The sequence below is a fragment of the Myotis daubentonii genome, chromosome 4, assembly GCF_963259705.1.
Source record: "Myotis daubentonii chromosome 4, mMyoDau2.1, whole genome shotgun sequence".
NCBI classification, from domain to species: domain Eukaryota; kingdom Metazoa; phylum Chordata; class Mammalia; order Chiroptera; family Vespertilionidae; genus Myotis; species Myotis daubentonii.
In genome coordinates this window covers 28,774,216-28,785,385 of record NC_081843.1, presented here as the reverse complement: position 1 = coordinate 28,785,385, position 11,170 = coordinate 28,774,216, and the positions used below count along the sequence as shown (strand labels likewise).

Below are 11,170 nucleotides of genomic sequence, written 5' to 3'. Positions count from 1 at the left end.
CAGGGTATCTTTCTCCAAGTTAAATCTTAAGCAGAATCTCATACATAAAAAATAAAAGCGTAGTTGCCTGGTTGAAAAAGAAGATGAGGGCCCTACCTCGTTTTCCTCAGTGGTTAGAGCAGTGATGGCGAACCCATGACACGCGAACTCATTTTTTTGGTTGATTTTTCTCTGTTAAATGGCATTTAAATATATAAAATAAATATCAAAAATGTAAGTCTTTGCTTTACTATGGTTGCAAATATCAAAAAATTTCTATATGTGACACGGCACCAGAGTTAAGTTAGGGTTTTTCAAAATGCTGACACGCTGAGCTCAAAAGGTTCGCCATCACTGGGTTAGAGCATCGGCCCATGGACTGAAGGGTGCAGGTTCGGTTCCAGTCAAAGGCATGTACCTGGGTTGCAGGTTCAATCCCCGGACCAGTTGGGGTGCTTTCCAGAGGCATCCAATAGATGTTTCTCTCTCACATCGGATGTTTCTCTCTCTCTCTTCCTCACCTTCCTCCCTCCCTTCCACTCTCTCTAAAAATCAATGGAAAAAAATATCCTCGAGTGATGACTAACCAAAAAAATTTAAAGAAAGAAATGGAGGCTGGGGGATAGGGGAGGCCAGGGGATTGTCAAGGGCAGGGGAAAAAAGGAGACATATGTAATACTCTTTGTAATACTTTAAGCAATAAAACAATTTTTAAAAAAAAGAAATGTAGGATGAGGGATGGTCCAAAGCCCTGCAGGCTCTGCCTCCTCCTCATTGCAGTCCCTGAGGTATTTTCCAACAACTGGCTGCTTGGTTACCTATCACAAATAGGAGCTCACCTGTGGGCTCCTTAGTATAACCTCTTGTTTATTTGTTTTGTTTTTTAACATTTCATTCTACTTCAAGGTGTTTTTCCATTTCTATTCGTGACCACTAGCAAACCTGAGTTTCAATGAGATCCTGCCTCCCTGAGCTAGGCCACCCCCAGCTTGTCTCTCGTAAGTCAACAGACAGGAAACTGAACATAGGCTTGAAGATGTGGTCGGTTCAAGAAAGAACATGTGATTTCTGTGGTACTTTGTCACTATCCCATCCTGTGTCACAAAAGAGAGAAGTATTTTGACTCTATGACTTAGAAATACAAGGCCAATTTGCAACTAAATAAGTAGGTGGATTATATTCTGTGTGAATTTTTACTCCAGCAGAGAACAGAGATCTGAATGAAATACTGATAGATAAGGAGAAAGTATTTCTGATAAGACTAGAAGCATCTTTAAAACACTCAAAAGAAATCTGTGTTCTAAATGTCTACAAAAGATTTTTTATTAATAAAATTTTTAGGATAAAGAAATTTTAAAAATAACTATAATACTTTAAAAAGCTATTGAGTATTTCATGTTTACAATGAGAAAAAACTTGAACCTTAAAGAACAGACTGAGTAAATTACCTAAGGCAACAAGAGCGAAAGAAGATGGTCAGACCTGCTATATGTGTACTCAATACGAGGCTTAAACACTGGCTTTTTAAACAAAAAGCAAATTGTACTCATTGTTTCAAGGTTTGTGAGACTAACTATTGAATGACATCAGATGGCAATTCCTCTTATAGAAAAGAGCTTTCACTCTAAATCCAGCCCAAATATTACCCTCTATGGCAATTTAGGAATGGAATGATATCTAGTCCAGTTTTAAAACCAACTCAGTTTCTAAAGGGTTGGCACTAAAAAATTTGAAGTAATATATGCAGTATTGTAAAATAACTGAGAATTATGACAACTTAAGTTACTTTCAGATATAAGAAGGGAGTGGATACACTTACCTCAGGGCCGTACAATCCACAAGGGCTATAGCCGCAAGGGGAAGAGGAAGATACTCATTCCGTACAACATGAATAGCATTCTAAGGGGGGTGTTACTAATTATAACTCAAACTGTCAGTGAAATCCTAATAATGAGTATGTATACTCTCCCCTCCCCCGCCCCCCACTGTGAATTCTTCTCAGAAGGAAAATCAGAAAAGGGACTGAGTTCTGGAAAGAAATGGTGAGACTGTGGAACTCCAAGAGTGATGCTGTCTCCTCAGTCCCAGGACATGACTTGCGTCCCCAGGGTCTGCCTCACAGTCTCCTGGGTATGAAATATAATTTGTGTAATTTTCCTTGAAAAGATCACGGTGGAGTCTGAGAACCCGCTGGGGCCGTCAGTTTTTGTCCTTCAGTATCCTAAATGCAGACAATCTCAACATCCAGAAATATCCTTTGATTTGTTCTTCCTCTGAAATCGTGTGTCCTTGGGATCAAAGCCTCTTTCATTGGCACCAAATAAAGCCCAGTGAGGAGTTTTGGCCATATAATCCTTGGCGCTGAAAGTCTTTGATCCACCACTGTCTTCATATTCCTGGATGAGCTCCTGGAAGCGGTTATAATCAATCCACGTCCACCATTCTCTATCAATCTTAAACTAGAAAGGAAAAAAGTAAACAGGTCAGAATTAAATACATCCATTAAAAAAAAATCAAATAAATACCAAAAAGTTAAAAATGAGCCTGATCTTCATCCCTATCGTGATAAAATTTTCTTCATGCTTCAGATATGGTTACATATCAGAGCAAAGTAGTCAAAGGAGAATTTCTGTTACCTTAGGACTCCAGCCAAACTGAACCTGAAAGACCAAATTGCTGAATAAAGAATACATTCCGGAATTGAAAGTCAAGTTTATCTTGAGCGATATCAATGAAAGAGGATCAACTAAGTTTTTGGTGTTATCAGGTGTTAATGGTCAAGCTATTTCTAATTTTTCTTGTCACTATTTTTTCTTTTATTAAAATTTCACTTTCAATTAGTTTACATTCAATATTATTTTGTATTAGTTTCAGATGCACAAGCATATACTTTACAAAGTGATCCCCCTGATAGTTCAAGTACCCACCTGGCACCACACATAGTTATTACAATATGACCATATTCCCTATGGTTTACTTTACCTTCCCATAACTATTTTCTAATGATCAATTTGTACTTATAATTCCCTTCACCTTTTTCATCCATCCATCCCAACTTCCCTTGCCTCTGGCAATCATCAGTCTCTTCTCTTATCTATGAATCTATTTCTGTTTTATTTGTTCATTTACTTTATTTAGATTCATATGTAAGTGAAATCATATGGTATTTACCTTTCCCTGTCTGACATATTTCACTTAGCATAATACCCCATAAGCTATCGCAAATAATAAAATTTCATTTTACCAGCAACACCAATCAAAAGGATATATGCATCCCTATGTTCATAGCAGCACAATTTACCATAGCAAAGATCTGGAAACAGCCTAGGTGCCCATCAGCAGATGAATGGATTAGAAAACTGTGGTATATCTACACAATGGAATACTATGCTGCTGTAAAAAAGAAGGAATTCTTACCATTTGCAACAGCATGGATGGAACTGGAGAGCATTATGCTAAGTGAAATAAGCCAGTCAATGAAAGAAAAATACCACATGATCTCAGTCATTCATGGATAATAAAGACCATTATAAACTGATGAACAAAAATAGATACAGAGGCAGAGCAGCACTGAACAGACTGTCAAACTACAGCAGGAAGGCTGAGGAGGGTTGGGGGTTGGGAGGGGGTAAGGGTACAACCGAAGGACTTGTATGCATGCATGTAAGCATAACCAATGGACACAGGACACTGGGGGGTAGGGGAGGCTCGGGGAATGTCAAGGGGGGAAAAAAAGGAGACATATGTAATACTCTTTGTAATACTTTAAGCAATAAAACAAAATTTTAAAAAAATCCATTTTTATGGCCAAGTAACATTCCATTGTATACATGTACTGTTACATTTATATCCACTCGTCTACTGAGGGGCCCTTAGGGAGCTTCCATATCTTGGCTATTGCAAATAATATATAAAAGGCTAAGTGACTGTCCATACACCCACCCAACCGTCCAACTGACTGGTACATATGACGCGCACTGGCAATTTAAAAATAAACGTTGGCTCGCCCATGCGTGATACATATAAAGTTCTCACTGGTGCAAATCGCATGCATGGGTTTCAATCTGTCATTGTCGACCGTGAATTTGGTTGTTTTTGTTGACATTTCTATTATAAAGGGCAAATAGCGATATTAAAATATTTCTTCTAATTAATTTCCTTTCAATGTGCACAAATCCGTCCACCGGGCCACTAGTTGTCAATAATGCTGCAATTAACTTAGGGGTGCATATATCCTTTTGAATGAGAGTTTGGGGTTTCTTTGGATGTACACCAGAAGTGGAATTCCTGGGTCATAAGGCAGTTCCATTTTTTGCTGTTTGTTGATTTATTGATGATAGCCATTCTAACAGATATGGTTTTAATATGCATTTTCCTGATGATTAATGATGTTGAGCATCTTTTCATGTCTATTGGCCACAGGTATATTTTTTATGCAATTGTGATGGGATCGTTTTCTTAGTTTCTCTTTCTGATAATTGGTGTATAAAAATGCAATCTCAATTTCTGAATATTTATTTTGTATCCTGCAACTTCAGTGAATTTACCAGTTCTAGTAGTTTTTTGGTGGAATCTTTAGGGTTATCTTGTCATCTGCAAATGACATTTTTACTTCTTCCTTTCCAATCGAAATGCCTTTTACTTTTTCCTTCTGTGTCTAATTGCTGTGACTAGAACTTCCAGTACTATATTGAATAAAAGTGGTGAAAATAGACATCCCTGTCTTATTCCTGATGTTAAGAAAAACCCTTTTAGTTTTCCCCCATTGAGTATGATATTAGCGGTGGGTTTGTCATATATGGCCTTTATTATGTTGAAGTATGTTCCCTCTATTTCTAATTTGTTGAGAGTTTTTAATCATAAATTGGTGCTGGATTCTGTCATCTATTGATATGATCATATGATTTTTACCCTTCATTTCATTTATGTGGTGTATCATATGAAATGATTTTCAGATGTTGAAACTTGCATCCTCTGAATAAATCCCACTTCATCATAGTGTATGATCTTTTTATTATATTACTGAATTCAGTTTGCTAATATTTTATTGAGGATATTTGCATCTATGTTCATCAGGGATATTGGCCAATAATTTCCTTTCTTTGTAATGTCTTTATCTAGTTTTGGAATCAGAATAATGCTGGCCTTGTACAATGAGCTTGGGAATCTTTCCTCCTCTCGAAGTATTTGGAGAAGTTTGAGGATAGGTGTTAGTTCTTCTTTGAATGTTTAGTAAAATTCACCCGTTAAGTCATCCAGTTCATGACTTGTGCTTATTGGAAGTTTTTTGATTACTATTTCAATTTCATTGCTTGTAATCAGTCTTCTCAGAATTTGTTTCTTCTTGTTTTAATCTTGGAAGATTGTATGTTTCTAGAAATTTATCCATTCCTTCCAGATTATTCAATTGTTCATACTATATTTTTTTATACTCCTTTGTATTTCTGTGGTGTCAGTTGTCACTTCTCTTTCATTTCTGATTCCATTTATTTGGGTCCTCTCTTTTTTCTTATGTATCTGGTTAAAGGTTCATCAATCTTATTTATCTTTTCAGATAAGCAGCTTTTGATTTCCTTGATCTTTTGTATTGTATTTTAAACTGTATTTTATTTCCACTCTAAACTTCATTTCCTTTCTTCTATTCAATTTGGGCTTAGTTTGTTGTTCTTTTCCTAGTTCCTTTAGGTTTAAGGTTAGATTGTTTATTTGAGATTTTTCTTGTTTCTTAAGGTATGTCGGTATTGCTATAAATTTCCCTCTTAGGACTGATTTTGCTGTGTCCCATAGATTTTGGTTCTTGTGTTTCATTTTCATTTGTCTCAAGGTATCTCTTTTGATATCTTCTTTGAGCTCACTGTTAACCCATTTATTGTTTAGTAGCATTTCATTTAGCCTCCATGTGCTTGTATGTTTCTCTGTGGGGTTTTTTTTCTTATAATTAACTAGAGGCCCGGTGCACAAAAATTTGTGCACTCAGGGGGGAGGAGGGGTCCCTCAGCCCGGCCTGTGCCCTCTCTCAGTCTGGAACCCCTCAGGAGATAACGACCTGCTGGCTTAGGCCTGCTCCCGGGTGGTAGAGGGCAGGCCTAATCCCTAGGTGCAGCCCCTGGTCGGGCTCAGAGCCGGGCCGACTGGGGAATTGGGGTGCCACCCCGTCATGCACAGAGCAGGGCAGATTGGGAGGTTGCGATGCCACCCTCAGTCACGCTCAGGGTAGGGCCGATTGGGGGGTTGGGGCACCACCCCCTGTCACACTCAAGGCAGGGTCGATGGGGAGGTTGTGGCGCCACCCCCTGTCATGCACAGAGCAGGGCCAATCAGGGGGTTGGGGCGCTGCCCCCTGTCACGCACAGAGCAGGGCCGATCAGGGGGTTGGGGAGCTCCCCCCTGTCACGCACAGAGCAGGGCCGATCAGGGGGTTGGGGCGCCACCACTCTCACACTCAGGGCAGGGCCGATGGGGAGGTTATGGCTCTACCCCGTCACACACAGAGCAGGGCCCATGGGGTGGGGGGGTTGGGGCACCGCATCCTGTCACACACAGAGCCGCAGGGCAATCAGGAGATTGGGGAGCTCCCCCCTATCAGGCACAGAGCAGGGCCGATCAGGAGGTTGGGGCGCCTTCCCCTGTCAGGAACAGAGCAGGGCCAATAGGGAGGTTGTGGCCCCGCCCCCTGTCACACACAGAGCCACAGGGTGATCAGGGGGTTTGGGCGCTGCCCCCTGTCATGCTGATCCCAGTGCTGGGAGGCATATTACCCTTTTACTATATAGAATAGAGGCCTGGTGCATGGGTGGGGGCTGGCTGGTTTGCCCTGAAAGGTGTCCCAGATCAGGGTGGGGGTCCCCACTGGGGTGCCTGGCCAGCCTGGATGAGGGAATGATGGCTATTTGCAGCTGGTCACACACCCTTCAGGGTGGGGGTCCCCACTGGGGTGCCTGGCCAGTCTGGGTGAGGGGCTGAGAGCTGTTTTCAGGCTGGGACTAAAGCTCCTAACTGCTCCTTTTTTTCTTTCTTTTTTCTTTTTTTATTCTGAGCCAGCTTTAGCTCTGAGGCTCCAGCTCTTAGGCCTCCGCTCCTGAAAGCAGGTATCTGGTTTGTTTAGGTTCTACAATCAAAACTCTGTATCAACTCCAGGTCTGAGATCCCGGCTAGCTGATAGCTGGTTTCTGGGGTTTTGTTTAGCTTCTATTTTTGTAACTATGTTTCAAACTGCCAGCTCAGAGGCCTGCAGCGGCAGGCGGGGAATGCTGGAGTCCTCCATCACTGAAGCAAGCAAGCCTCATGTTAGTTTCAAGCTGCCTGGCTGCCAGCCGCCATCTTGGCTGGCAGTTAATTTGCATATCGCCCTGATTAGCCAATGGGAAGGGTAACGGTTGTACTCCAATTACCATGTTTCTCTTTTATTAGATAGGATTTCTAGTTTCATACCACTATAGTTGAAGAAGATGCTTGATATGATTTCAATCTTTTTAAATTTATTGAGACTTTTTTGTGTCTTAACATGTGGTCTATCCTGGAAAATGTTCCATGTGCATTTGAAAGGAATGTATATTCTGCTGCTTCGGGGTGAAATGCTCTGAAAACATAAATTAAATCCACCTGCTCTAATGTGTCATTTAAAGCTGATGTTTCCTTGATAATTTTCATTCTAAAAGATCTATCCATTGATGTTAATGGGTTGTTAAATTCACTACTATGACTGTATTACTCCTGATCTCTCCTTTATGTCCATCAAGACTTGCTTTATATATTTAGGTACTCCTATGTTGAGTGCATAAATGTTTACAAGGGTTACATCCTCTTGTTGGATTAACTGCTTATTCATTATGTAATGTTCTTTGTCTCTTATAGCCTTTGTTTTAAAGCAATTTTTTCTTATATAAGTATTGCTACCCCAGCTTTTTTTTTTTTTTCCATTTGCATGAAATATCTTTTTCCGTCCCTTTACTTTTAGGTTTGTATATACCTTTTGATCTAAAGGAAGTTAGTTTCTTGTACACAACATGTACGTGGGCATTTGTTTTCTTATCCATTCAGCTAACCTATGTCTTTTAATTGGAGCATTTAACTCACATTTAAAGTTATTATTGATAGGTACATATTTATTGCCATTTTATTATTAATATTTATGTTCTCTTTTCTTCTTCTTAAAGAAGTACCTTTAACATTTCTAGTATACTGGTTTAGTGGCGATGAGCTCCTTTAGCTTTTCCTTATCTGGGAAGCTCTTTATTTCCCCTTCAATTTCATATGACAGCCTTGCTGGGTAGAATAGTCTTGGTTGTAGGTCCTTGCTTGTAATCACTGAATATTTCATGCCAGTGAATATTTCTGTCATGAAAAGTTTCTGTTGAAAAATCATCTGACAGTCTTTTGGGAGCTCCCTTGTACTGTAACTTCCTCTTGTTGCTTTAAGATTCTATCTTTGTCTTTAAATTTTGCATTTTAATTATGATGTGTCCTGGTGTGGGCCTCTTTAGGTTTATGTTGTTTGAAACTCTCTCCACTTCCTGGATTTGTGTGTTGATTTCTTTTGTTGAGTGAGGGAAGTTTTCAGTCATTATTTCTTCAAGTATTTCTTCTTAATCCCTTGCTCTCTCTCTTCCTCTTCTGGTATTCCCATGATGCAGATGTTGTCCCAGAGTTCCCTTAAACTATCCTCATTTAAAAATTTTTCTTTTTGCTGATCTGGTTGGGTGTTTTCTGTTACCTGTCTTCCAAATCCCTGATTCAATCCTCTGCTTCATTTAATGTGCTGTTTGACTCCTTTTAGAGCAGTGGTTCTCAACCTTCCTAATGCCACGACCCTTTAATACAGTTCCTCATGTTGTGGTGACCCCCAACCATAAAATTATTTTCGTTGCTACTCCATAACTATAATTTTGCTACTGTTAGGAATCGTAATGTAAATATCTGATATGCAGGATATATTTTCATTGTTACAAATTGAACATAATTAAAGCATAGTGATTAATCACAAAAACAATACGTAATTATATATGTGTTTACCGATGGTCTTAAGCGACCCCTGTGAAAGGGTCATTCGACCCCCAAAAGGGTCGCGACCAACAGGTTGAGAACCGCTGTTCTAGAGTAATCGCCATTTCAGTTACTATATTTTTCATTTCTGATTCTTTTTTTGCCGGGAGCCGGTCCATCCTTGCTGTTTCAGGGGACCTGGCATATAGGGCATACTGTTCTTAATATGTTTGCTCACCTTCTTGGCACTATGTGTTTTAACCAAGGTCACCTCTCTGAGAAAGGTTGTTTCCCCAGGTAGGGATTTTCCCCTGAAGTTAGGGAGGGAATAAAGCCCCTTAACTAAGTGCCAGGCGGGTAATTAATCACTTTACCTACGAACAATCATGCTTAAGCTACATAATCTTTACTCCCTGGAATGGAGATAAGAAACGCCCTAACCTTTGGAATAGAGATTGATAGGATTGGAATCAACTGGTATAAATACACATGTAACAAGACAACAGGACACAGAACCTAGATACAGAACCTGGACACAGAACCTGGCTGAAGAACCTAGAGACAGAACCTGGCTACAGAACCTGGATAGAACATGGCAAGAGAACCTGACCAGAAACTGGTGACTGAACCTGGCTGGAGAACCTGGACAGAACCTGGCTGGAGAACCTAGCGAGGGAACATGGCTACAGAACCTGGCTGGAGAACCTGGAGAACCTGGCTGGAGAACCTAGCAAGAGAACATGGAAACAGAACTTGGCTAGAGATTGTGGCTAGAGATCCTGGCAAGGCTGCTGATCAACTGAACACTGTCTCCGTGTCATTCCTTCTTCGCCGACTCCGTCCACACCTTTGGGGACCCCTGGACCTGCTGGGGTTGGACACCAGCATTTTTTATGGTTTCAATGTCCTTTAATATGCTTACTATCTCTTTGTTAAAGGTCTCACTGAATTCATTTATTATTCCCTACATGCCTTGAGCATCCTTATAGCTACTGTTTTGAACTCTGTATCTAGTAGATTGCTTGCTTCCATTTAATTCAGTTCTTTTTCTGGAAATTTCTCCTATTGTTTCATTTTGGGCATGCTTCTTTGTCTCCCTATTTGGGCTGCCTCTCTGTGTTTGTTTCTATGTATTAGGTAGATATGCTTTATCTCCCAGCCTTGGTAGAATGGCCTTATGTATTAAGTGTGTTGTGGAGCTCAGTGGTATATAGTCTGCCTGATCACCCAAGCTGGGTGCTCTATGAGTGTCCATTGTGTGGGCTATGTGAGCCTTGTTTGTGTAGTTAGTCTTGATTACTGTTTGCCCATCTGTGGGTGGGGTTGCCCCTCAACCTGGCTAGCTGTGAAAATTGGTCCCAATCAGAGTGTACGAGCTGCTGTGTAGGGGCTGACCCCACAAAGTGGGATTCACCCTAGCAGTGTCTGGTGTCTGCCAAGACTTCCCTTTGGGTGTGCTGCTTATGGAGCTAATTAGAAAATGCTCTGTTGTGGTCTGAAGCCAGCCAATGGTGTGTTGATTCTGGGGCCTCTCAGGAGGGACTCTGGTGCAGGTCAACGTCAGACACTGCCTTTGACCAGCCTTGGGCTATCTGTTAGGATCTACAAATTGATCTGTTGAAGGCCTGTCCTTGACCTGGGTGCATGTGGGAGGGGCCAAGCTGAGTATCAAGGCCAGCTCCTTCTAGTACCAGGCCTGGGGCAGGTCATTAAAAGGCCCAAGGCACCCCAAGATCGGCTACTGCCTGCCAGCTGTCTGTTAGGCTCAATCACAGAAAGAAAGTCAGGTAGTGCATGAGATTCATCAGGCAAGTTCTCATGGAGTCACCAGATAGGGGCCAGTGGTGTTTACCAGGTTAATACAGATTCAAACTGGGTGCCAGTGCTGGGGCTGAGCCACTCAGCAAAAGTCTCAGGGTAGCCCTGGCTAGGTGCTTCAGTTGGATGGAGCATGATCCCATACACCAAAAGAATGCTGGTTAAATACCCAGTCAGGGCACATATCTAGGCTGTGGGTTTGATCTCTGGTGAGAGCAACTGACCAATGTTTCTCTCTCACCTCTCTCTCTCTGAAATCAATAAAAACATATCCTTGAGTGAAGATTGTTTTTGTTTGTTTTTTTGTGTTTTTTTAAAAATATATTTTATTGATTTTTTACAGAGAGGAAGGGAGAGGGATATCTCAGAAACATCGATGAAAGAGAAACAT

General features: G+C 40.9%; 1 protein-coding gene across 4 annotated transcripts in view; it reads right to left on the bottom strand.

The window, feature by feature from the left end:
* Positions 1 to 1,273: 1,273 nt before the first annotated feature.
* LOC132233155 (S-adenosyl-L-methionine-dependent tRNA 4-demethylwyosine synthase TYW1) overlaps positions 1,274 to 11,170 on the bottom strand; it is a 119,181-nt gene continuing 109,284 nt past the window's right edge. For all 4 annotated transcript variants that reach the window (XM_059693368.1, XM_059693366.1, XM_059693367.1 and 1 more), the window contains one exon: positions 1,274 to 2,438. In XM_059693368.1, coding sequence (XP_059549351.1) covers positions 2,217 to 2,438 — 222 coding nt within the window. In that variant the 3' untranslated portion in view covers positions 1,274 to 2,216. The remainder of the gene's footprint in view (positions 2,439 to 11,170) is intronic.